The sequence below is a fragment of the Hippocampus guttulatus genome, chromosome 8 (assembly GCF_054856545.1).
Source record: "Hippocampus guttulatus isolate MCC_2025c chromosome 8, RoL_Hgut_1.0, whole genome shotgun sequence".
NCBI classification, from domain to species: Eukaryota; Metazoa; Chordata; class Actinopteri; order Syngnathiformes; family Syngnathidae; genus Hippocampus; species Hippocampus guttulatus.
This window is the reverse complement of record NC_141268.1, coordinates 6,500,450-6,527,519: the sequence shown is the minus strand read 5'-3', so window position 1 is coordinate 6,527,519 and position 27,070 is coordinate 6,500,450. Positions and strand designations below refer to the sequence as shown.

The window sequence follows — 27,070 nt, the reverse complement described above, 5'->3', positions numbered from 1 at the left end:
TTTGATTATGTTATCAGAGAGAAACGTTATAATCTTATGAGAGAAAATCTAAAATATTACTCGGAAAAAAAAATCTGAATGTCGAGAGAATTCGTAACTTTCAAGAATAAACGTCAACACGTTTCTAGAAGTGGTTATGTCACAAGAGAGAAAAGTGGTCATGTTACAAATGAACCAATAAAAGAGGAGGTCAAGCTTTTCAAGAGCGTATTGCAGTGAACCTTCACTTGTTTGATCTGGATTGTTCCAAATGTTTTATCAGATCTCACAGTCTTTGAGACCCTAAAATGTTCCAAGCACCCAAATCCACGATCTCACTTTTTAAACTGGCAGTCTGAGAGTGGAGAGAAACACTACACTAACCAGTAAAGTTTACAATAAATAGTTTACTGATTGACCTAGCCCCTCCTTAAGCTGCCCCCTTAACTCGGTAGAGGTTTGTGTGTTCCAATAATTCTAGGAGTTAAGGTGTCTGGGGCTGTGTGACCATGGCAGGGTCCCCTATGACAAAGATCCTCGGTGAGTGACCAGGCAAGTAAAGCTCTTAGACCCGCTATGATGATTGAATTCTTGATTTCCCCCACCCAGATGCGGGTCACCAGGGCATCCTTCTTGAGCCAGGCCTGGAGGTTGGGTTTGTTGCCGAGCGACTGGTGGCCAGGCCTAAACCCATGGGGTCTAGCCAGGCACAGCCCAAAGAGGCAACATGGGTCCCCCTTCCCATGGGTTCATCACCTGTGGGAAGGGGCAATAAGGTCAGCCGCATAACAGATTGGCGGCGGCGGCTGAAAGCAGGGACATTAGCAGTCCGAATCCCGCAAGTCTCTAGCGGGGAAGGAGTCCAAGGTGGTGGGCAAGGTTGAGAAGTTCCTACTCGATCTAATCGGCCTCACCTTGACAGATGGTTTGATCTCTGGTACCAGTCCACTCTAGAGTTTAGAGTCCTTGGAGGGTATCCTGGATAATGGTTCCTCTGGGAACTCCCTCACTCTGTTGGGGGACTTCAATTCTCAGGTGGGCAATGACAGTAAGACTTGGAAAGGCATGGTGAGGAGCAGCGGCTCCATCGATCAGAACCCGAGCAGTGTTCTGTGTTTGGGCTTCTGTGGTCATCATGGATTGTTGATAACTGTCAGGGTTATCAATTAGACATGAATGAACACCTTTCCAGACATAGGGCTGTCCACCTGTGCACTTGGCACCAGGATACTTTAGGCCGCAGCTTGATGTCTGACTTTGTACTTGTGCCATCTGACTTGCGGCTGCATTTCTTGAACACTCGGTAAAGAGAGGGGCGGAGCTGTCAACCAATTATCATTTCGTAGTGTGTTGGCTCTGATGGGTGGGAACATGCTTATGGGTCCTGGCAGACACAGGCTTGTTGTCAGGGTCTGCTGGGAAAGTCTGGCAGTCCCCTGACAGAAGCAGCTTCAAGTTCCACCTATGGCAGAATTTCACCCATTCCCCAGGGAAGGCGGGGGTAAATTGAGTTTGAGTCGACATTGTTCTGTGCATCCATTGTTGAGGTGGCAGCCATAGTCAGAGCCTGTCATGAAAGCAACCCGAGGGGTGCATGGGAGTTCGCCCGACCTGTCTAGATGTGCTTTGTGGACATGAAGAAGGCATTTGACTGTTCCCGGGGATCTTTTGGGGGTTCTTCCGGAGTACAGGGTACCGGACGCACGAGTACAGGCGGTTCCCTGTTTGAGCTGTGTCAGAGTTGCTGGCACTTGGTCAGATTTATATTGAATGAGGGTTGGACTTCACCGAGCCTGCGCTTTGTCATCAATTCAGATCATAACCTTGAGTAATGTCTAGCCAAGGTGCAACCAAGATGTTGAGTGGTCCAGTTTTGTGACCACGGTTTTACGTTTCGGCTTTTAACAGATGATGTGGTGCCGTTGGGCTTCATTCATCCGGGATCTCTCACCGGAATGGTTCACAGCCAAGTGTGAAGCAGTTGGGATGAGAATCCATCCATCCATCCATCCATTTTCCGAACCGCTTGATCCTCACTAGGGTCGCGGGGGGTGCTGGAGCCTATCCCAGCCGTCTTCGGGCAGTAGGCGGGGACACCCTGAATCAGTTGCCAGCCAATCGCAGGGCACACAGAGACGAACAACCATTCACGCCCACACTCACACCTAGGGACAATTTAGAGCGTCCAATCAGCCTGCCATGCATGTCTTTGGAATGTGGGAGGAAACCGGAGCACCCGGAGAAAACCCACGCAGGCCCGGGGAGAACATGAGAATCAGTACTGCAAATCTTATGATTGAGATCCTGCCCCAAGTGGAGGACTCCAAGTACATTAGGGTCTTGTAGTACTGCAAATCTTATGATTGAGATCCTGCCCCAAGTGGAGGACTCCAAGTACATTAGGGTCTTGTTCACGAGTGAGGGAAGAATGGAGCAGGAGGTTGACAAGCAGTGGTGAAGAAGGAGCTGAGCTCAAAGGTGAAGCTCATGATCTTGATTTATGTTCCTACCATGACCCAGAGTCCAAGAAAACAAGATTCCAGATCGTGACCAAAATTATATTCTTTGGCAGATTTCCCTAAGAGATAAGGTGAAAAGCTTGGTCATCAAAGAGGGGCTCAGATTAGAGCTGCTGCTCCTCCGCATTGAGAGGAGATAGATGAGGTGGCTCGAGGACCTTGTTCGTATCCCTCCTGGACACCTCCCTGATGAGCTGTTCCGGATACGTGCTTCTGAGAGGAGGCTCCATGGACTACCCAGGACTTGCAGGAGAGACCTTACGATGACCCAGGAAGAGCTGGACGAGGTGGATAGCGAGAAGGGAGTCAGTGTTTCCCTGCTTAAGACACACAGACACGCACACACACACTCATCTAACTCCTCCCTCTGATCACATCAGTGTGCTGTGAGCTGCCCAATCTTTGCCCTAATCATCACAGTGGATATTCTGACTGGACGTGAACCACCAGAGAGTCTACATTTATGCAGGTAGGTTTTGTTTTGTTTTATCTGAAAATACACTACTTACACAAATGTAGGGATATTTGGCTTTCAGGTGAAATTCATGGGAAATGTAAAAAGTTCACGCTACAGTTATGTTTTTTTTTTTTTATGTGAGTAGTGTTTATCAAGGCATTTGTTCGAAGTAAATTTGGCCCTTGGAAGTAACAGAGGGTAGCAAAGTGTGGTTTTAATTCAGCATTTCTTTTAAAATGCTCTTCAAAGACAGGAAAACGTTATCGTCAACTGATGTTGCCGCAAAGGAATGTCCTGTTTATAAAGACCGGTCCAGTAGATTTAGGCCATTGACATTTTGCCAGGTTGAGCGGCTGTGAGTTTTCCGAGTGTATTCGGGCTCTGTTCAGAGACTTCTTTTGCATATTTCCACTTCGAAACTGTTTCTTCCCCACGTGAAGGTATTGTGTGGTTGCACCAAGACACCCACTGAATGTTTAACTTTGCATGTATATAGGATGCCTTTCGGAGGAGGGAACAAGTGTGGCTGCTGCCAGAGGACTGTCTACTTTGCAGAGGAAGTGCAATGCGAAGGAAAGAGCTGGCATAAATCCTGCTTCCTGTGCAGTAAGTCCATCGACTCAAAGATGATAACTGTCAAGTGTCAGTGTGGAATTCAGAGAATTCTGGCAAGCAAATTTGTGCGTTGACACATCGGTGCCTTATATGGATGTGCTGGAAACATGTGACAAAGTTGTCCTTTTATGGATGGGTAAAGCGCACACGCTCACCCTCGAGCATAGTGTTTATCTATGACACACAGTTGTTTTCTTTTATAATGCCATGGGCCATTTACAGTGATGTAGGCTGGGTTTACAGAGCTTGGGTTCAGTGCCACAATTCATTTTGTGGCATAATTGGGATATTCGTCAAGCAGCATAAAGAGAAGGAAAATGATTGGAATCAAGATGGCCTCGTCGAAAAATCCAGTACATATCAGATATCTGACGATTTGAGTGTAAACCCACAGATCAGATATCGTGTATCAGTTTCAGCTTGATGTCATCAAAATCCAGCAAGAAACTATTTGGTCGTTCAATGGATTATGACGGCCACTCTGAACAGAAATGAATGTTGAATCCCATTCTTTCAAACACAAAGTTTTGAGGGAAATTTTATGAGAGAAAACGTCAAAATATAAGACAAAAAGTCAATGTTGCAAGAACAGTTGTCATAATGGTGCATGAAGGAGGGGAAAAGTGCAATTTTATGAAAATTTATTGTGATGAAAACGGATATCAGCAGTCAACCGAAAGAACTGGCAGCCCTCAAAATATATGAGGATTTGCAGCATCGTTTTTTTTTTACAGGGTTAGTAGATCTTTGTTCATATATTTTACTCTGAATCATTACATTTCCCATGTTGCTTTGCGCAAGCATCGGACAGAATATGCAAAAAAAATCAAATAAATTAAAATGTAAAAAGTCATTTAGCATCATAAGCAAATTTTACCTTCACCATTATTCCCCCCGGAGTGACCGTCGCATCTCGTCCAGCCAGCCATAAAAAAACTGTTAGGTGTCCAGACTTACAGAAACTTTTAAATAAGCTCCAGTGTAAGAGGATATGCAAAAATAACTCATACAGTCCTTCAATCACTCCGTTTTCCGTCGTCATTAACTTTTTCCGTACGTCCAATGCACTCACGTGACGTGGCTGCAATGGGTCAATTGGAAATAGGCATTAAATTGGAATCTGACACTTGGACATTCAGTGTAAATACAGTATTTGAAACATTTTAACGCCCCTCTCATTGCAAGTGGTGTGCAAGAAGAACCTGGACAGCACAACGGTGGCCGTGCACGTGGACGAGATCTACTGCAAGTCGTGCTACGGCAAGAAGTACGGGCCAAAAGGTTACGGCTTCGGCGGAGGAGCAGGGACCCTCAGAATGGACACGGGAGAGGGGCTTGGAATTACGCCTCCAGTGTAAGATGAAACCTAAATGTATTGTATGTATTATTGTTTTTGTGTAATGAAGAAAACCATATCACACAGCATCCTTTTAGAAGTCAAGAGGTGTCGCATAGTAAAGCCCCAACAGCAGAAAAAATTGGAAATGAGAAGATATTAGTTGTATTAGAAGGGTAAAATCTTAATTGATCTTAACTTCCTTATCATAAAGTTGTACTATAAAGAGAGAAAATACAAAAAACAATAAAGTGGTAATATTCAAAGAAATGTCTCAATTTTATGACATTACAATTATAACACGAATAAAGGTTATACAAGAGACGACTACCGGTAATTATATCTGAAAAGCATTACACAAAAAATCTGAGTTTATATGGAAAAAAAGTTCTGCTAAAATGTAATTGTCAACTTCATAACAAAATCATAACATGTCTGACAGCATAAAATTGCATTATTTCAACAAATTCATGACAATTCAGTCATAATATCACAAAAGCAAAATTAAAGTAAGTTTTGGACTATTCTCGTAATATTACCCAATATTTTCTTGACAGAGAAACTCCGCATCATCCCACCAACAACCCCAACGCCTCCAAGTTCGCCAAGAAAGCTGGTAGCTCCGATATTTGTCCACGCTGTGGCAAAACGGTCTACGCGGCGGAGAAGGTTATCGGGGGCGGTAATGTAAGAGAAATCTCTAATATTTTATGACAATTAAAATGTTGTGTTCAAGATTTGACAATTTCTTTCTCTCCCAAGTCATGGCATAAGGGTTGCTTCCGTTGCGCTAAATGCGGCAAAGGACTGGAGTCCACCACTGTCGCAGACAGAGACGGCGAGATCTTCTGTAAAGGTATTAAGGCATTCCCGGCCCAATCTTTGGAGATTTTGGCAAACGCAACACTTCCACTACTAGAACTACAGTCATAGTAACGGTACAATAGTAAGTAAGAGATTCAGTAATTTAGATTTGCTTAAAAGCCGGTCATCAAAATATGTGTCCCCCACGCTGACGCCCACTGGAGTTGGGCCCATTAGAACTTGAAGGGCCAGGAGGCAACATACATGGCAACCTTAGCACGCCTTTGAGCCTCTGAGATTCTGCAGCCCCCTGAAAATGGCCCATCACAGATACCGTGAAAGGTCGAGATAAAAATACAAAGAAACAAACTAACCAAACTCCCCCCGTGTAAACTAGCCTTATATGTGTCAGTCAAGGATTTGAATCGCTCTGTATTATTGGCCTGCTATGTGTTCACAGGTTGCTACGCCAAGAACTTCGGACCCAAGGGTTTTGGTTTTGGTCAGGGTGCAGGAGCTCTGGCTCATTCCCAGTGAAGTTAAGTTTGTCTACATCATCAGCTAAGCTGCTTCTTTCCGTTCATCACGCGACATCATACATCATACAGCTACACTAAAAACAAAGCACATTTTTGACAGTCACAAGTGTTCCCAAATATTGTAAATGTTTGTGTAAATAATGACGTCATGTTACCGTTTTGTTTTTAGTTAAACCCTTAAAACGCACAACTTAACCCTTCAGACACCAGAGTTTTTTTCATTAAAATATTCAATTTTGATATACAGTATCACCATTTCGAAAGGTTGCCATTTGAAAATAGTTAAAGGCATAGTGTAATTGTTGCTTGGTGCAGTTTTGCTGCTTAAGGGGTTAGGTGGGTGTTAAGTAGACTGTTTGTTGCAGAATGAACAGAAAAGAAAATATTACATGAAAAACAAATTTTCACATTCTGAGAGAAAAAATGTTTTGACAAAAAAAATGTTTCAAGAGAAAACATTGTGTGTAAACTGAAAGGACACATTTAAGAGGGGGGAAATCACAATGAGAAAAATAGTCATCTAAAAAAACAAATCATTTGGAGCGAGCCATAATATTTAAAAGATCTATGTTTTTCAAGTGCAATACTTTGGGGGAAAATATGTTTTGTTGTTTCTTTTTTCACAATATAGGCCAACACAATTGTTTGTGAAACATGCACTTAAGTGTCATTTTTGTAAGATTGTAAAGTACTGTAGTTATTACGATTAAAACGTTTACTTTTTTCTCAGATTACAACTCTCTCAATAGTATGACTATTTTTTTCAAATCAATATTCTTTTCTTTCTTTTTTCAAAGTGACCCGAATACTCCCTTTTTAGAAATGGACCAGTCGCTATGAACCTGTAGAACCTCTGCGAACAAATAAGTCGTGATGGGAAAACGATGCTTCAAGATGTTTCATGAGCCAGTTGTTGCCTATTTTTGATTCCTCTAGATGGCACTGTTGGTGAAAAGAAATGGGTTTCAGAAATGCCGAGTCGGTTGTACTTTCAGCCAGATGTTAAACAGAGAGTGTGATAGCTAGAGGTCTGAATAAACACAACTGCTTCATGATGCATATTGAAGCTTCATTTTCCCATCACTACACACGAAGCAAAGAATAATAAACCAAGACTTTTGAAAAGTAACCCATGATATCGCTATTTCTTTCAACGTAACGTACTTCACTGCCAGCATGTGTATGAGAAGAATAAGAGCAAACATAAAGAGGTCAATCGCCACAAACAAGCACACTTGAACTTTATGGATTTTGACATTGCTGCCTCTTGAACGCCAGCTTGGTGAGATGCAAAATAAAGATCCAGTACCCTCATCACTGCCGCCTGTTTTATTGTTGATGGAAGTCGTGTGTGTGTGTGTGCGCCTGTGCATTCAAATCGAGCGAAAGAGGAGGGACAAAGGCGGGTGTGGGATAAATATCCCGTCTGTTCTTCTTCCACGCATCACTTGCTGTGTGTCACTTCATCTTCCAAAAGAGGTATGTAAAGGCTAAAAAAAAAACTCTCTTTTGTGCTTGAAATAATACACTCCTTGGGTCAGTTTAACCGGACATTTGATTAAGAATGTTTGTTAGTCTTCAAATATTTTATTCAAAAAAACTTAAAACATTTTGCTTGTTACATTGCATTGTGACAATGGAGTTCGGGATTGGCTCAACGGATTTATAATTAAGTCTATGGTGACTGAGTTAGATCTGTCATCTAATGTCTGCGTTGACTGGCTTTTTAGGAAGCTTAAAGCATTCCTGGAAGAAGGAATATTTATATTTTTTTATAAATAATTGTCAGTAATTGCTCCCATGTTGTTGAGTCATGTCTGCCATCACTTGGCTGTTTTTGGCTAAGGCAAGAATGCAATGGGCACGACAACAGGGGGTGTTCCAGGGATGGTGGGTCAGTTGACAGCTTGATATTACCCAGCAGGCCTTTTTTACAACTAACTCACACTAATGCGAGCTAAGCATACACATAAAAAAACAACAACAAAAGAATCGCACGTACGCCAAGATCCACATGAGCAATTCAATAAATACTCGCTGGAGGGGGGGGGGGGGGGGTGGCAGTTCCATTCTGGCAAAGCCAGACATGCATCAATGCGGTGGAATGTTTCTGAAGTGGAAAGTGTATTAAGATCCTTTGGGGGCCCCCCCAAAAGGTGTTATTTTTGTCTTTCAGGGTCAACTCAGATAGTCAAGATGCCGGAGAAAGTGTAAGTGTTGTGTTTGGCGTCTCTCATCTGTGTTTATTTTTAGATCCTGATTAGGAAACAGATTCTCTGCCGTGACACTAATGCCGTTGTTTGTTTCCAATGCTTCCATTATAGGCCCGAGGTAAGACTTTAAAAGCCGCGTTCGACATGTTCAACCGCGCCGATTCGCTTGTGACGCATGCGCCCTTCTTGATTTCTGCAGAAGAAATCTAAAATCTCAGCTTCTCGCAAGCTCATGCTGAAGGTGAGGCTTCAATCGTGTGTGCGCAAATACGAAAGAAGTCAACTATTTCAGTCAGAGTTGTTGTTGTGCTGCAGAGTTTGATGGTGGCCAAGGCCAAAGAGGATCTTGAACAGGAGCTGGTGGAGAAAGAGAAGCAGAAGGAAAAGTACATGGAGGAAAAAGCACCCCCGTTTAACATCAACTCAATGAGCTTGGAGGAGCTGCAGGTACAAATACCTCAAGATGCCGCTTTTCCATTCATTTTAGTTTGGTCTTTAGAAATGTTCAATTCTTGACAAGTATAGGTTGTCCATCCCTATAGTTTTATTTTTAAAATTTGGTAGCAATCGCACAATATTTCCAGGACGAGTTTAGAACTAGCCCAAACGACGGTGTCTTTTGTTCTCGAGATTGTTTTCTACAACTCAAATTTGAGGCGATTCTGCGTCACCCATCTGCTAGTATTCGTGGTTAAAGTTTGGAAGCGATCCAACTAAATCTCAAAGACAAATTTGAATTTCAAAGAATCCTGGAAAGGGCCAAAATGAACCTAAAATTGCAGCAGCAAAGCAAAATAAATTCTTGCACCTTCTGCAACGTGGGTTCTGGAGATTATTTTCTGCCACTAATCATGTTCGACATATCGAACAAGTTCCATGTTCCGAAGTTTAAATTGGCTTCAGGGGCTGAATTTTGGAGTGACGTGACTATTTTTTGTTTTATTTTACGAGACGCCTCCTGCTGTGCCCACACACAATGATGAAAACTCCAACTCTTGCCAAGCTTCCATGATCCGTTTCAATAGAATGCATGGTTCAAGTTTTCAAGCTTTTTGATCAAATCGAGGGCCAGTTCTATTTTCGGCAGGAACCTTGGAAATGTCTGAAATCACTGTGGAATTCCAGCTTCAAATGGCAGACTGCCAGTGTCTTTACAGGCTTGGCTTCTTGAGAGGGTTTTTTTTTTTTTTTGTGAGTCTACTCATGATAAATGAGGCCGAGTTTGAGGGCTGGTTTTCAAGAGAGGTCTTTTGATAGTTTTGCATTTTATGGCAAGTAATCAAAAATCACCTTGTCCTTCGGTCTTGGGTACCCGTTTCAAATTTGGTACCAATCAGATCACATCTTCAGGAAGAGATTGACATGAACTGTCAATGCCTGTTAATGGCCAAAATGAGCAAGCAAAAGGGCAGACTGCCTCTGTCTTTTGGTGGCATGGCTTAATGAGACTTTTTTTTGGACAACTAGTCATGATAGACGTGTCAAACAAATTTCAAGTGACGTGAATCTGGCTCCAGGAGCTGCACTTTGGGGTGAAGTTATGAAGTTAGAAGTTTTATCGAGAGTCTGCAAATTTTGCCACCGTGCTGCAAATTTTGCCGCCATTCGCCACCCGAATCCGACGAAAATTGATGTTCATGGAAATTTTGCGTCATGTCACACACCTGCTGAATACCCTTATGTCACAGGTGTCAAACTCATTTTTGGCGCGGGCCACATTTTAGTGACCGTTTCACTGTTATGACTGAAACCATATAAAGAAGTCAAGAATTACTGTTGATTTAACTATTGTTTAAGTTACTATCATGAGGGGTTTGGTCACAAGAAAATGCTTAGAATATCTCTCTTATTTATTACATATGAGAATTTAAAATTTTGGTAGACATTTTAGAAAGGATCATGGAAGTTGACATGTTGGAGCTGCTCTGGCGGGCCACATAAAATGATGTGGCGGGACAGATCTGGCCCCAGGGCCTTGACTTTGACACCTGTGCCTCATGTGATAATTGTCTAGACAAAATCCAGAGGAAATGGAAAAGGCCCTAAAATTGCCATTTGTGTATTCAGGCAATGACATCCTTGTCATGTCTTTGTAGAAGCTATGTGAAGAACTCCACTCCAAAATTGACGTGGTGGATGAGGAACGATACGACATCGAGGCCAAAGTCAAGCACAACACCAGAGAGGTAAATGCCACACAGACAATGTCGATAGTGATCCGTTTGTTCACAGTTCTTCTGCTGTGTGGTTTAGATCAAAGACCTGAACATCAAGGTTGTGGACCTACGGGGGAAGTTCAAGCGACCCAACCTTCGGCGGGTGAGGGTCTCGGCCGACGCCATCCTCCGCTCGCTGTTGGGCTCCAAACACAAAGTGTCCCTGGACCTGCGAGCCAACCTCAAGTCGGTCAAAAAGGAAGACACGGAGAAGGTCAGTGTGCGAGAATAACAATGAAAAAAAAAATCCCCCCAGCTGACTGTGTCTTGTTCAGGAGAAGACAGCGGAGGTGAGCGACTGGAGGAAGAACGTGGAGGCCATGTCGGGCATGGAAGGCCGCAAAAAGATGTTTGACGCCCAGGGTCCTCCCCAGTAGATCTTGTAACAGAAGAAACCCTCTCCATTCATTTCAGTTCAGCAGAAGGTGATGCAAAAACACTCACTGAGCTTATGTCAGTGTGATCTCTTTCATTGCCTACCCAATAAACACGCAGCACAAACTGAGCTTGTCTCTTGTGTTTTATGGCAAGTCATTCAATGTCACTCCCATGCTCCACTCACACGCAATGACAGAAACGTGAGTTTCTTTTCACAATATAGAGTTGCCCGTCTGTCTCGTATACACTGCCACACTGCGTATAATTATTGCCCCCCCCCCATTAAGAAGTGTTCTCTAGCTTCTCATAAAAGTAATTTCTTAAAGCAATATGCAGGGCCAAAATTCTGAGGAAAATCCAACCTTTGAAGTGAGTGGGGAGGGAAGGTGTGTGAGTGTATGTTTTTGTGTGGGTGTGTGCGTGTGTGTGCGGGGGCACATTAAAAAAAATAGTTCCTTTACATCAAATTATGTGTGCCACAACGATTCGCAACCCTAATGTTCATACTTTTCCCAATAACAACTATCCATCCATCCATCCATCCATTTTCTGAACCGCTTTATCCTCACAAGGGTCGCGGGGGGTGCTGGAGCCTATACCAGCCATCTTCGGGCAGTAGGCCGGGGACACCCTGAACCGGTTGCCAGCCAATCACAGGGCACACACATACGAACAACGATCCACACTCACACCGAGGGACAATTTGGAGTGTTCAATCAGCCTGCCATGCATGGTTTTGGAATGTGGGAGGAAACCGGAGTACCCGGAGAAAACCCACGCCGGCCCGGAGAGAACATGCAAACTCCACACAGGAAGGCCGCAGCCGGGATCAAACCCACAACCTCTGCACTGTGAGGTTGACGCGCTAACCACTGGACTACCGGGCCGCCCCCAATAACAACTACTCTTCAAAAATGTTTCGCAAAAAGGGAGAACACAGAACTTTGACCATTCCTCTTCGTACAATCATCCAGTGACCTTCTGTGCACTCTCCTCTTAAGATCAGTTCACAGGTTTTCAGTGGGGTTGAAGTCTGAAGACTGGGGATTGTTTTATCTGGTGAATCACGTCTTCAGTTGTCAGTATGAGAATATGCTTCCGTAATAAAAATGGAATTTGCTTTTAATACATATCGTCCAGGGTTGCCAATAATTATTGAGGCCACTGTAAATTGTTCAAATTTTGTTGCAGTCAGACTAAATCTCTAGGACATGGTGTCACTTTGTGTGACCGCTGATCGTTGCCTAAATAGCCATAAAATCGCTGAGCTTTTTCATACTGCTACTTTCGATGGACAGGCCTACCAAATTTCATTGTGCTTCACAAAACTAACCTCAGAGGCTAAGAATGAAGTTTTGGGAGTTTATTGATGAATCATCAAATCTTGCAACCAGGCTCTGCCCTCACGCAATGACAAAAACTATAAATCACAATTTGGCATCATCTAATTGTCAATGTAATTAATATAGGCAGTTAAAATTTGATCCAAATAAGACAAAATCTTTAGGAAGCGTTTGACATTAATGGAACTCTGCAAATGAGCAAAATGAGCCTAAAATGGCCACTTCAGAGCAAAACTGGAGAGTTCACCTGTCTTCAGCAAGCTGGCTCCTTGCGACTTTTTTATTTTTTGTGGTTCTACCCATGAAGTCTCCCCAAATGTCATTTTGCTGTTACTGGCTTCAGGGGCTGTATTTGGGAGTGGAGGTATCAGTTTGTGTTTTCTATCCAGTCATCAAATTATGCCACATGCTCAGCCCACACGCAATGATAAAACCTCTTGGTAAAAATGTGATCTTCTATCGATTGCAGCAAATTCAAATTTGGTCTGGATTTAACAAAATCTGTCAGATTAACATGCATCTTCAGGATGACTTTTCAAAATTTAACAAAACTTCAGGGAATGCTTAAAGAAATGTAGGTCTGTCGTGCTAATGCTAGTCAATGTATCATAGCATGTAGCGATTTTAGGATTGTGACTTTGAGCACTTTTTTTTTTTGACCACTTTCATTCCAGCCAAGTCTTTGTCAGTTTTCATCTTGACCACATGGTGGTGTTGTCAATTCACAACGCAGACAGAGTGATGCTTAGATTATTGTTCTTCTGTAAGGTTGTCTTTCCACAGAAGAACGTTGGAGTTCTAGCAGACCTCCCTGAGGCCTTTTCTCTTCCAATTCCTCCTTTTAAACCGGCTAGACCAGGTAATGGAATGCTCCTAGTGGTCCCCAAATGTTTCCACTTACAAACAATGGAGACCAATATGCACCTTGAAAGCAACTCACTTTTCCGTCCCCTTCCCACGATTTGTGCATCGAGACGATCCTGTCCTGGAGTTTGAGATGTTGTTGTTTTCTTTACATTTTTTTTTTTTTACTGAATGCTTTGCCGACTGTGTGACCTTATCGACAGGTAGGAGTCTTTACAAATCATGTCCAGCAACTGAGTTTAGTACCACAGGTGGATTAGGCTCAAGTAACAGAAACATCTCAACAGAGAGTCAGTCGAAACAGGATGCACCTCCACACAGGAAGGTCGGCGCAGGAATCGAACCTTCGACCTGTGCACTGTGAGGCGGATGTGCAAACCAATCGTTCACTTGATCAATTTTTCCATTTTTCCGAACCGCTTTATCCTCACTAGCATGCTGGAGCCTCTCCCAGCTTTCTTCGGGCAGTAGGCGGGGGAGAACACCCTGAACCGGTTGCCAGCCAATCGCAGGGCACACAGAGACGAACAACGGTCCGCGCTCCCACTCTCACCTCGGGACAATTTAGAGTGTTTTTGGAATGTGGGAGGAAACCGGAGTACCTGGAGAAAACCCATGCAGGCAGGGGGAGAACATGCAAACTCCACACAGGAAGGCCGGACCTGGGATTGAACCCACGACCTCTGCACAGAGAGGTCGATGCGCTACCCACTCGATGACCGGGCCACCCTCGTTCACTTTATTGATTACTTAATTAGTTGTATTACAATCCATTTGATTCAAATCTGAATTGTATTAAATGGTATTGTCCAGCTCCGGCCTCCCTGTGTGGAGTTTGCATGTTCTCCCCGGGCCTGCGTGGGTTTTCTCCGGGTGCTCCGGTTTCCTCCCACATTCCAAAAACATGCATGGCAGGTTGATTGGACGCTCTAAATTGTCCCTGGGTGTGAGTGTGGGCGTGGATGGTTGTTCGTCTCTGTGTGCCCTGCGATTGGCTGGCAACCGATTCAGGGTGTCCCCCGCCTACTGCCCGAAGACGGCTGGGATAGGCTCCAGCACCCCCGCGACCCTAGTGAGGATCAAGCGGTTCGGAAAATGGATGGATGGTATTGTTGTAAGCCACTTAGAGGCTTACAGACACATGCACTACATGCAATAAAAAAAATACAAAAAAAAAAAGACAAAAGGGCACTTTGATTGCACAAGGAAGCACTCGTTACACACCCCTCCACGAGTCCCTTTAAAGTGCGTCAAATTAACACGAAACAGAGTCTAGCAGTTCCATGCTTTTGCTATCACATCATCAGTTTTTATATGACCAAACCTGGCATATGAACAACGGTGTTTCGAAAACCTACATAATTGTGTAAAAGGGGCTGCGCCATCTGCACTTGTCTCTGGTACTAGCAGGTGGACTTCACCAACCCCCCAGTCAATGTCAGTGCCATTCATGCAATTAATAATCCAGTTATTTTTTTCCAAGCTGAGCGAAAGGTTCTCGCATGCAGCTGTGTTTCCGCGTTGATCAAAGGTTGATGATGGTCCATTGAGGGGGCTCACGATTGGATCATGGCTCCATTTTGGTGGTGATTACACAACCGTGGCACTCATTCAGGAGCCAAGGCCACAATAAAAGTCTTCTTGCAAATCAAAGAAGCGGGCTGGGGGAGGGCTGAGAGCCCACTGGAGTAGGTTTACACGTCTCACTAAGCCCGTCTTCTAATCTCCCCTTGACCCCTTATAGTGCCCATGTCCAGGTTTTTCGCAGTGTAAAAATAGTCAAAGCACGTCCAGTGAGAATGTACATTTCAATGCCTGCCGCCATCTGCTTGCAGGTATGTGCCCGCCGCCATTGTGCCGCCATGTGATCCGGCGCCCGGTTTAAAAGCTTACGGGGAGGGGGGGACAGCGTGGAACGTTTCACACTCCGCCACATCTCCAGAAGCGTCCGGTGAGTCTACAGTTGTTGTGTTTTGTGATATTCTTCTTCAGCATACAATGACTTTTTTGGTCTTTATAAAGGTGCAGGTGCTTTGTGGTGCAATATGTGGGATAGCGAGGAGGCCTCGTATGAGTGAGTACATTGAAAGATGGCGGTGCGATGACATGTTGGCGACATGGGTGACTAATGCATTGTTTGTGTGTGTGTGTGTGTGTGTGTGTTGTGTTGCAGGGAACACCGTAAGTTGATTGACACAGTAAATGTAAAATGATGCATGTCCTTACCCTAATAGCATAATTGCTGAAGTCATTTTGGAAAATTGGCAGAAAACATGAAGAAAGTCATTCAACATTTCAGAGTCAAGTTGCCTCCAAGCAACTTTTGCGGATTAACATGACTTGGATAACTACACAGACATATACACAATTTTCAACATATCGGTATGTTTATTTATTTATTAACATTGTGACAGTGTGCTAAATAGGACTTCAACAATTATGCTATTAGGCTCATGACTGACAATGATGATCATATGTTTTGTTGTATATTTGACAAATGCTAATTTTATACATTAAAATGTACAGGGATGTACATAGAATGATTCTTCCATCCATCCATCCATCCATTTTCTGAACCGCTTTATCCTCACAAGGGTCGCGGACATGCTGGAGCCTATCCCAGCCGACATCGGGCAGTAGGCGGGGGACACCCTGAATCGGTTGCCAGCCAATTGCGGGCCACACGAATATGAACACTCATTCGTGCTCACACTCACAACTATGGAAAATTTTGAGTGTTCCATTAACCTGCCGCGCATGTTTTTGGAGTGTGGGAGGAAACCGGAGTACCCGGAGAAAACCCACACAGGCACAGAGAGAACTGCGGATGTGCGCAGCAGTCTATTTTGCTAATCTAATTATTCAATGAAATTTAATTAGAAAGTTTATGTATACGTGTACATATTTCTCTCTCATACAGTAGATAGATTTATACATAAATGCTCAATGTCATTTTAGGGTAATGTTACAAATGATACGAATAAAACTGTAAATAAAATAGATGAAACATAAAATACATTCTTAATTTACATTAGGTAAATAATAATACGTTCCATACTGTGCGTCATCAATAAAATGTGCAGCGATACACGTTTTTTTTAAATTGTCAAACAGGTGCAAAAAAATAACTTCACTCGACTGAAAGTGCAATGGCATAACGTAAAGTGGTCTCATGCATTTACTGTAGCTTGTATGGCCCCATGATGTCACATTTGCAACTTCCGTTTCCTGATCTATGGTTCTCAATATATGCTTTAACGTAAAGTGTTCGCACAATTCCTTCAAACTACCGCTCAGTGATTTGCAGTAGTTTGTTGTACAGTCTGAGCGGGCTTTTGAGGCAGCAAAGCTCACCCCTCCAGTCAGCTGCTTGTGTTTTTCCTGCCACTTTAATGGCTGCTTTGCGCACCTAAGCCTGATGCTTTGCGCGCCACGCGCAAAGCCGCCGGCTTCTCTGTGCTCCTTTGCTCTTTTGTATTTTTGTCCTGTTGCCACTGTATAAGCAGCTGTGCCTGTCCACCGTGCTGACCTTTATCCCCCAGTGGGCGGATGCATCCTCTTGGTTTTCATCCACCATGTCGCATACTTTTCAGCATTAAAATAAAGCAGCGTCGCTGGCTTACAGTGGCGTGCGAAGGAAATACGGGCCGTTTTTTGGCCTTTTGCCACATTTCAAGCTTTAAACGTTTAAAAAAATTTGATTTTTTTTTTAATGTGAAGAATCGTCACCATGTGAGAAGTGGCTCTCAGTTTAGGATTGGCTGATTTAGAATCATTGTGGTTCATGAAGTTGGAGACGAACGTTTCAATTTTATTTGACCCTTGTATTATCCGCCATTGTTGTTGTCAAAGATGGAGTGTTAATTTTTTTTTTTATTGATTTCTTCTCAATGTGTGTCAAGTCCCAAGGTGACTCAAGCAATCGATGTCATGATGTGTTTTTGTTTTGTCTGATGTTGTCTTGCTTTCTTGCGGTTCATCATTTTCCTTGCTTGTTCAGTTTTTTTTACTTCCATGTCTTCCAATCAGCTCTTTGCCACTCGTGTCGAGTCCAGATGTCATTTGTCGTTTCTTCAGCTTGCTTGTATTTTTTTCCCTGTTTTCTTTCTGTCTTTGTAGGTTGTCCATTCCTGTTAGTCGTCACGTCCCCAGCTCATGTCATGTCATGTCAAGTCCTGTTGTAGCATTTTTTTGAGGGGGGGGGGGGGGCGCTTTTGTAAAATCCAGTTCCCTTGCTTGCCTTTTTGCTCTTTTGAAAAGATACTTTTTGGATTCCATGTTCTCCCTGGTTTTCCTTACCTGCTTCCCTGTGTTTGGGTCTTCAGACGAGCAAGACCTTGACAACCTGAGGACATTATTTGTTTTATAGCTGTAGAGCGGTCATGCAATCAGCAGGCACGCTCAAAGCATTTGAGAGCGGAGACGGTGGCGTGATTTTTAATGATTTGGAAGCCTCGTTTCATATACTCGGCGATCTCTTTAATCATTCAAATTTGGTAAGGTTGTTTATAACATTCTTCTCTTTGGTGTGCCAAATGTACAAGATACAGTATTTCTTTTTACTTTATTAGAGATAAATTAATTGCAAATGAGCTGAAATTAAAAGTTCAATGCAACTCAACTTTACTAAACTAACTTTACTTATTCTATTGCACTGAATTTAAAAAAAAAAAAAAATCTATGAAACTGCACAGTTGGGACATTTAAATCAATGACATTTGCTTACCACTGGAGGGAACCAGTCCACCACAAGTGTTGCTCGTCCCAACCTTGAAGTATCAGGGCCCAACTGCATGCATCCTGATGATTTTCGTTTTTACATGACACAACCTGAACTATTTCCCAGACATTTCCTCTAAAAAAGCACACACCTTGATTCGCTCCCTGGGCCTCCCTTGAGGTAAAAGACAACAACCGCCAATAGAATTACCCCCAACAGGACCCAGAGCCACACTCTAGGGCAGGGGTGGCCGACCAGTCAGAGACTAAGAGCCAATTTTTTTCCCGTGTTACGGCAAAGAGCCACATCATACACATGGGCACACATAAACATCACCCCATCCCTTCCTCATAAACACACACACACTAACAGAAAACGACAAAAATGGACACTTCCGGTACTAAGACCACAGGCCAGTCATTTTCAACAATGCATATTGTGTGCACCGTGTCACGCACACAAACTCTCTGTTCAACCAAGTCCACAAACAAAAATATAAGAACGTTTTTCTCTTACTATGCATGTAGCTTAGCGCTTTAGTGCGGGGACCTCTGGCATTCCTTCTCTTGAACAACCCTCTTCAAATCTGGCTTGTATTCCGTTGTAGGCAAGCTGCAGCGGTTACTTACTACTCGGGTCAACTTGCCACGCAGGGCAGAGGTGGCCAAACGTTTTGACCGAAGATCAACTTTTGACGCGACCAACCTCCCGCGACTGACCCGATCACGCACATGCACACACGCAGGCGCCCAACTATGCACTCGCACGCATATGCAACCACACTCGTATGCCACGATGAGCAACAGCCAGAACGGCCCGAACATGAATGATACCGAAACACACAGACACACAAATCTTTTTTTCTACCCAATTTCCTCCTGCCACCCCTCACGGTTGACTTGGGACCAGTCCGCTGGCTCCCGGTCGATCGTGATCGATATATTGGTCAGCCCTGCCTTACTAGCTTAGCACTTAGCACTGTTATTTGCTCATGAGCGGTGACATAAAGGTCAAAATTCAGTTGTCATCTGACTGGTTGTCCTGTATGTCAATCAAGTAACGGGATTGATGATAGGCTGATCTCGTAAATTTTAGTGTACCTAGCGTCGTTGTTTGAATGCGTTTTTGACACTTGTCATGTGAAAGCCCGGGAGCCGCATTGAACCAGCCAAAGAGCCGCAGCACAGTCAAGAATGTCGGCTCATGTGTTTCTGTGTGCATTTGCACTGCGCACCATGGGCAGGCTTCCATTTTCTGTTCTATGGTTACATCACCAAATAATTATGTCTATATTGCTTTGTTTGCTGCTAACTCTTCATGCTTGCTTTGCACAGAAGAGGAAGAGGCTGCAGAGGATGATGGAGGTAGTTTCGCTGCTGCAGCTTATACTTCTTGTAACACGTACAATATGGTAACACCCGGGGTGTGTGTGTGTGTGTACATCAATTTTGTGTACTTAGAATAAAATATGGCAGATGAGTATTCTTCACTTTTTATGAGATGCATTGAAGAATAGATTATGAAAAATGTATGAAATTCATGCTAATTATAAATCTCCAAATATATTTAGCTTTTTTTTAATCAACAATCGTATTACACGTACACAAAAACGTAATTATTATTACAAAGAAAAATAACTAAGTGAGGCCGAAAATGATGCACAAACTGTTTATTTTGTACGTTTTGCATTTAAAAAAAAGATTTACTTGATGTTACAGTATTATAGAGTACAATTTCCACTGTTGAAAACATTACAAGAAAAAAATTTTACTTGAGTATATGCGTTTATTTAAACTCAATTAAAAAAAACTGAAAATATATCAAATAGGAACAAATGAATGCCTCGTGCAAATGCTCACTCTTAATCTATGATTTTGCATCTATTTTTGCATAGATGTTGCCCGAATTATTTTTAATGGCGTGCGCTGAACAAACCCGCGCACACCTTCATTCCATCATCAGTGAAAGCACTTGTCGACAGGCAGCTGCTTCCTTCTTTTCTCACTCAGCTGTCTTTTGACTGTTGTCTTTCCACCCCATCAACTGGAAAAACCTCTTTGTTTGAAAGTGAAACACTTAACATGCAAAAGGCAACTGTACTGTAATGTCAGTCATTCCAAATGACAGACGTCCACCAGGCCACTTCATTAGGTACACTTGCACAACCTAATGATATCCATTAAGAGAGCCGTACCATTACTTTTCCACCCCATTTAATGACTAATTTTCAAGATACTGACTAGTAACAAATATTTCCTAGTGTTATTGGAGACTTTGGAAATATTTACCAGCTTCGTGTCCAGACTGTAAATGATTGCCGCTTGCGCAATACCACCACTCCCAAATTTAACAAAATCACCCCAATAAAGCGAGCGCTCATCAAGATTTGATTGCATTTTCACTGACAGGGGCAGCACTTCATCATCAAAGCGACAATTCATTCTGTGCATTAGCCTAGCAGATCCGTGCAGATGGCGCATGCAGAGGAAATATTACAGTATGTGCAGGACTGGCAAATTCCTTAACAAGCATGAGGAAATGTCTCCAAACTTTAGATAGAGCGGGACCGCACCTTATGACATTTTTTAACCACTGTTTTTTGTGATGCTTTTGTGACGTTCACTAGATGGAGACGAGTCTGAGGACGGTAAGAAGTGCTCACAATATCACGCACAAAGTGTTTTTATTGATGATTTTTTGACATTTTTGCATCTTTTTTTTTTTGCATGTAAAAGATGCCAAGAGGAAGTCAAGGTAAGAGATGTTTCATTCAATTATGTAAATCAAAATGGTATTATATGTATTTTTATATGCATGTTATTATAGTTTGTTTGATATTTATTCCATAGAATATATTATTATTACCAAATAAATATAAAAACGCAATATACAACATATTTAAAACATTCTTAAATATTCCAAATTTTTTGTAATGATTATAATTTGTGGCCAGGCCTGGTTTTGTTCCCTGTATGGCTGCCCCCAAAATCCCAGATGGGGAAAAAGTGGACTTTGACGTGAGTTAATATTATTGATGGCTTTTCTATGATGACACTCAATTGATGCACCATTTCAAAGGCCACGAGTGATTGATTGACTGACTGGTCACAAATGCGCATCGTCTCAGGACATCCACCGCAAGCGCATGGAGAAAGACCTGACGGAGCTCCAGACACTGATCGAGGATCACTTTGAGAAGCGCAAGAAGGAAGAAGAGGAGCTCCTCAGCCTCACTGACCGCATCGTGAGGCTCCCTGTTGCCTCAGGGTAACATCATCAACCAGCGACATGCTTCCATTTCTCCCCTTTGTGCCTCTTTAGGAAAAGCGCAGGTCCGAGAGAGCCGAGCAGATGAAGATCAGAGCGGAGAGGGAAAGAGAACGACACAACAAAATGGCCGTAAGTCCATCACGGTCTGAGTCTTTTTTTTTTTTTTTTCCTTCGATGGTGTTTGCTTTGGAAATAACCTTGAGTCAATGACAAACAAAAAAATATATTATCAGTGCTATGCAGAATTATGGCAATCTGAAAAAGAATGACTGACTAGTTAAACATTTTAATTAACTCATGAATACGTTGTTGCATTATTTTCTTTCCTCAGGAGGAGAAAGCAAGAAAGGAGGAAGAAGAGGCCAAAAAGAAAGCTGATGATGACGCCAGGAAGAAGTCGATCCTGAGCAATCTGACCTTTACCGGCTATAAAGTAATACAATATAATAATTTCTGATGTGTATTTGGTGTTCCTAATATTTTTGGTTGGGTTTCGCCAGACACAGACGGGAACCAAGCGACAAACGGAGCGAGAGAAGAAGAAGAAGATCCTCAACGAAAGGCGAAAGGAGTTAAACATTGAGCATCTGAGGGAGGACAAACTCAGGTGGAAATCAATTAGCCCATCGGTCAATCAAACAATTTGTTCATCTACGTACGTTTGTGTCTATGCAGGGAAAAAGCCAAAGAATTGATGGATTGGATACGGCAGCTGGAGTCGGAGAAGTTTGAACTTCAGTACAAATACTCGAAGCAGAAATATGAGGTGCGAAACAGAAACATTTTAATATATTACAGCACAATATTTTGCACTTTATAAACGGACTACCTTCATGTATTTTGTACCTAATACATTGACTAGTTTGCTACATGTTATACCCAGTAAACAATGCTGCAACATGTAACAACACTGGTGCATTGAGATACGAGTGACCCGACTTGCGAGTTACCCCTGTGATACGAGCTGCTGTACACTAACAATAGTCACGTCAGAATTTTTTATCCTGTGCGATCTTATCTTGTCTTACACTGCCCCCAAGCGGCCAAGGCAGGTACACCAGAAGGAGCGGCAAATTTGTTTTATTATTTCCAATTCTATTTAATTATGCCATTGATCAATTTAAAAATGTGCTATTTTCGCAAAAGAAAATTTCTTATTTTATTCATTTATCAAGGGGGAAGCAGGAGTGCAATACTGTAATGGCATCTCCATTCATTTTATTTGTAAAAGACGTTGTGAGATACGGGTGACTTGAGATATAAGCGCGGTCAAACGACTGGAAACCCATATTTTAAGGCACCATTGTAATAAATTAAACCGTGTTTTCTACCTCACAAATTAAGAAAACTATTTTTTACCAAATGTTTCTAACATTGTGCACCGACTAAACAGACTAATCCAATTTGTGACTTATTAAACTGACATTTATTGTCCGTACATTGTATGTAATAAACAAACTGTTCAGTTATTCACATTATTTACAGCCCTCGGAGTAGGGATCGTCAGTCAGCATGGAAGGATTACTCGCCATGTACTTTTTTGATCATTTATTGTAGCACACGGCAGGTAATAACCTAAAAGTACACATAAATACAACAAAATAAATGTATCTATCTTCATGCATCATGTAAATGTATATAATTGACATGAATTAATCAAACTTAATACCTTCACCTAAACAATAAATTTATCAACTATGATTTTACGTGATGTATTGTAAATTCCATCATTACTTCCCGAATTAGTTTATATATAATCAAACTCATTTATAACGTCATCAAGATTAATTGTCTAAATATAAGAAACCATACAAGTAGAACCGAACAAAAGGACTACAAATCCCAGCGGTCAAACCCGGAAGCGGAGCGCCGGTACTATTAACTCCAGCTCTAACGCAAAATGATCATTCTACTTTCCAGTACAGCCAGACAAACATGACACGGCAACACTCCAATAAAAAAAGAACTAAGCAAAGACACCGCTGTAATTACAAGACTTGACGTTTGCCCACGTTGATTAAACTGCCGACTGCGAACAGCAACTAATTATGATTGCGATGCAGCAAACACAACGCGCTATGGATACAAAGCAGAGCAGACAAACAAAGCAAGCAAGCATGATTGAATCTAAATGATAACTCGACAGATCTGACAAAGAAAAGCAGACACAAACGTAACTTACCATTGGGGCCATGTTGACGACTAAGTGAGTGATTTTCAATTGAAACAAACTGCGATGCCGCTTTTTAAACGTCACGCGAACAGTCACCTGTCAGTGCCATCCCGCCCCTCTTAAAGCCACAGGTAAATCCAACACAAACTAAGTGAACTGTACACAATTGTGAACTGTGGATTTTGTAGCAAATAAGAACACTATTTGTAACTTTTGAACTGACCAATTTACTCCATTTAGTGTCCAACTTAACTTGCCAGTTTGGTATATTTTCCACATCTACAATGTCAAGTGAGTTATAACTTAATTGACTAGAAATCTGCATTTTGTTGAATATTGACAGGTGACACGTTCGCAGTATTTTGTCCCCAATAATTGACTAATTTGCTGCAGTGTAAACCATTTTAAAGGTTTTCTTAATTTTTTTTTCTTTTACATTTTGCACTCCAAAAAATGTCTACTTAGCCACATTAACTGACAAGCTCTTTGTACTATCAACTGGCAAATCTGCAGAATTTTGCATCTCATACATTAAAGATTGCGATCTTATGACGTGACTAACATGGAACTGCACACATGCAGGTGACTGTGCTGAGGAACCGTGTCAGCGACCATCAGAAAATGTAAGTAGAGTCAATCAATATTCTAGCTTTCCACACAAATAATGAATCAAGATTCAGAGATGCTGACTGGATCACTTGATAATCTCATGGCCAAATAAACGGTGTGGGGGTTTTAACAAGGCAGTGAGCCCCTTAGCAGCTGCAAGGGTCAGCTGCCAGCCTGCTAAGTGGGGGGCTACGAGGGGGACAAAAAGTTGAGGTTGTGTGACAAACACAAGCATAGCGAGGACGGTCCCAAAGTGGGGGACAGAGGGGATGAGGTACAACAGCTGAGAGATCTTGAGTGCAACATGATCATTTGGTGACCCCACCGCCATCCAAATCACGCTAGACTCCCCCTCAGACCATTGATACACCACCTACTTAGCTCATTGAGTCATTGCTGGATGTGAACAAAAGTGTTCGCTAAAAAAACGACAGCAAGTTTTTAGCCGCTAACTGTTAACAACAGTTAATCTATGCATTAAATTCCTGGATAAGAAACAATCCCACACCAATGATAAAGTAAATTAGCTGGCAGCTTCTCTTGCATGGGGTCTTGTTCCTCGGTTAAAATTGGTGCGGCATTAAAAAGTGTGTGCACCAAACCTACCAAAGATTAGAACATTGATACATTGTTTGCGTAACCCATGGAGTCATTGTTGGATGTGAACAAGTGTGTTTGCTTGAAAACCGCAAGTTGTTAGCTGCTTACTGCGAACGAAAACAGTCAATGTATGCATTTAAACTTCCGTGTGAACACAATTATAAACCAATTAATGAAATGCGAGCGAGCTCCTTCCTAATCACGTCACATTTTGTGAGCTATGTCACTTGTGGCGAGGCGAAATTGGTCGCGGCATAAAAATTTGCACGCCAAATTGACTGAGGATCGCAACGCTGATAAGCCAACGATTTAGCCCGTGGTGGCAATGTTATAAATACACAAGAATCTTTACGAAAATGACAACAGGTCAACTGTCAATGTACGTAGTCACTCATGTACAACTACAATCACAAACTAACACTGAGTCACTTCTGGGTATAAATAAGAGTCTTGGCTCAACAATGTCGGGTTGTGAGCCACTAACTGCAAATGAGTCAACAATAAATGTATGCATTCATGCTTGTTTAAAGATTAATAAAATTTGAACATTAAATGTTAGTTAGCTAGCATATTCATATGTCAAAGGCCTCGTCCCATTTCTTCCACGCAGTCGCCTCACGTTTGTGAGGTCACTTGTTGCGAAGCAGAATTGATAAGGCAATGCTGATATGTACTGATTTTAACTTTGTTTGTCAGTTCAAAGGGCAGCACGAGCAAGCGAGGCCTGAGGAAGTAACAACAACTACACAGAGTCCTCATGTTTCCTCATTGGCCTTACTTTCTAAAAATAATAAATCATCACCATGATTGTCTGTCAAGTAAAGTTCCTGCATGAATAAAAGTGTCAAAATGACATCATTTCTGTCTGCGTGTTTCTTTAACTTGTGGGAACTAAAAGGCCCTAATGACATATCATCAACGTCATTACTCTTAATTATTATTGTTACAATTTAGCCTCACCCAGTTTCCAGAGTGCCAATCAGGTTTTCTTTTGATATCTGCTCCACTGTAACTTACCTGTTCGGTGTTGTATTGACTAAATGGATGACTATGTTATATTCTGTACTTACGTAATGAATTGACTCTGGCTGCTGCATTTGGTACTTAAAGTGCAATTTATAAATTGACTACTTTGATGCATTTTGTATTTGATCAACTTATGAAAATGAAACCAATTCTTTCAATTTCATACCTAATGAACTGACTACTGAGCAAGATTTTGTAGCCCAATTTGAAAAAAATCAAAAATCAAAAAATCAAGTATCGCACTACACTTTGGGCCTCATTAATTTACTAATCCAACAGAACAAATAATGCCTCATTACTTGCATGTTGCGTAATTGTATATTCATTTAACCTTAATTTATCCGGATAAAGCAATTGAGAACAGAATCTCATTTGCAATTCTGAACTGGGTGACACACGGTGCCATCCGAAGGGCCCAATGGGGCACTTGCCCACTTGCCCCTGCCGACCACAGTCTCAACTGATATGTCACAGCATTAGGTCAACATGCTTTTTATAGGCTGCATCCATACAGGCTGTTCTTTTTTTTATGAGTGCCTGAATGTGTTTAAAATAAGGCCTCATAAATTGTAAACGACATCAGTGAGCCAGCGGGCGCCTCAGAAGGTAAGATAAAGTCAAAAGTTCAGCAATCAACCCGGTGTGCAGAGTAGAAAGAATTGTTTTTCTTTTTTTTCTTGCAAGCCAGACAAAAGCAATTTGACAGCCAATGAAAATGTCAATGAGCAGTGTTTAGCTCCGAAAACTGCTAGTAAATGACCAACTGCTACCTGATAAACTAAGGTAGCAATAAAATAGCAATGCATATAAATGGTTTATCTTGCTCCATTTTGTATCAAATAGTTTTTTTTACTTGCCTTTACTTTCTGACAAATTTCTGTTATCTGTTTATATGTTCAAAAAAAACAAATCAATTGAGCTGTTGGATGCATGTTAATATAAATTGACTAAATTACTGCATTTTGTACCCCTTAATTTTGTAACTAATAAAGTAACAGATTTAACATATTGTGTACCTTAATAATAATAATAATAATAATTATTATTATATAATATTAATAATAATAATTATTATTATTATATTGGTACCTAGCTGACGAGTTAAAAGCATTGTGTACTTCATAAACTTGCGCATGATTTTTCTTTTGTACCCAATAACCTAACCAACTCAATTCATTTTGTGCCTAGTATTGAATTATTTCAATTGTTTTTATCACCATCATCCTCATTGTTATTTTTGTTATTATTATTACTATATTATTATTATTGTAGAGAATAATCATTTGCGTAATCATTTGGAAATTAACTGAACGATTTGTTGCATTGTGTATATCTAAATAAATATCTAAATAAATGATAGCCTGTTGCATTGAATACCGAATAAATGGAATCAGTGACACAATTGTTGT

General features: G+C 41.8%; 3 protein-coding genes and 1 long non-coding RNA gene across 6 annotated transcripts; all 4 read left to right on the top strand.

Annotated features, from left to right (window-relative positions):
• Window positions 1-2,766: 2,766 nt before the first annotated feature.
• On the top strand, window positions 2,767-7,563 carry csrp1b (cysteine and glycine-rich protein 1b). The gene is made up of 7 exons (XM_086117643.1): window positions 2,767-2,785; window positions 2,879-2,967; window positions 3,452-3,561; window positions 4,756-4,924; window positions 5,464-5,593; window positions 5,669-5,762; window positions 6,171-7,563. The coding sequence occupies exons 3-7, from the start codon at window positions 3,453-3,455 to the stop codon at window positions 6,245-6,247; spliced, it is 579 nt and encodes a 192-aa protein (XP_085973769.1). The 5' UTR covers window positions 2,767-2,785; window positions 2,879-2,967; window position 3,452; the 3' UTR covers window positions 6,248-7,563.
• A 1,010-nt stretch (window positions 7,564-8,573) lies between these two features.
• Window positions 8,574-11,183, top strand: LOC147200956 (troponin I, slow skeletal muscle-like). Of its 2 annotated transcripts, none has more exons than XM_086117645.1 (5): window positions 8,574-8,703; window positions 8,778-8,909; window positions 10,562-10,648; window positions 10,716-10,892; window positions 10,954-11,183. In XM_086117645.1, the coding sequence occupies exons 1-5, from the start codon at window positions 8,695-8,697 to the stop codon at window positions 11,053-11,055; spliced, it is 507 nt and encodes a 168-aa protein (XP_085973771.1). In that variant the 5' UTR covers window positions 8,574-8,694; the 3' UTR covers window positions 11,056-11,183. The 2 variants fall into 2 exon arrangements, with proteins under 2 accessions (XP_085973771.1, XP_085973770.1); XM_086117644.1 differs by having other exon boundaries at window positions 10,559-10,648.
• A 3,798-nt stretch (window positions 11,184-14,981) lies between these two features.
• On the top strand, window positions 14,982-15,640 carry LOC147200955 (uncharacterized). The gene is made up of 3 exons (XR_015101636.1): window positions 14,982-15,214; window positions 15,286-15,337; window positions 15,437-15,640. It is a non-coding gene; the product is annotated as an uncharacterized LOC147200955 (long non-coding RNA).
• A 2,103-nt stretch (window positions 15,641-17,743) lies between these two features.
• On the top strand, window positions 17,744-25,488 carry LOC147200954 (troponin T, cardiac muscle isoforms-like). 2 transcript variants are annotated; one of them, XM_086118117.1, is made up of 11 exons: window positions 17,744-17,759; window positions 20,610-20,630; window positions 20,719-20,737; window positions 20,937-21,000; window positions 21,111-21,227; window positions 21,305-21,382; window positions 21,585-21,686; window positions 21,754-21,860; window positions 21,929-22,019; window positions 24,009-24,049; window positions 25,332-25,488. In XM_086118117.1, exons 4-11 carry the CDS (start codon window positions 20,956-20,958, stop codon window positions 25,369-25,371), a joined length of 621 nt encoding a protein of 206 aa, XP_085974243.1. In that variant the 5' UTR covers window positions 17,744-17,759; window positions 20,610-20,630; window positions 20,719-20,737; window positions 20,937-20,955; the 3' UTR covers window positions 25,372-25,488. The 2 variants fall into 2 exon arrangements, with proteins under 2 accessions (XP_085974243.1, XP_085974242.1); XM_086118116.1 differs by lacking the exon at window positions 17,744-17,759 and adding an exon at window positions 19,332-19,347.
• The last annotated feature ends 1,582 nt before the right edge of the window (window positions 25,489-27,070 follow it).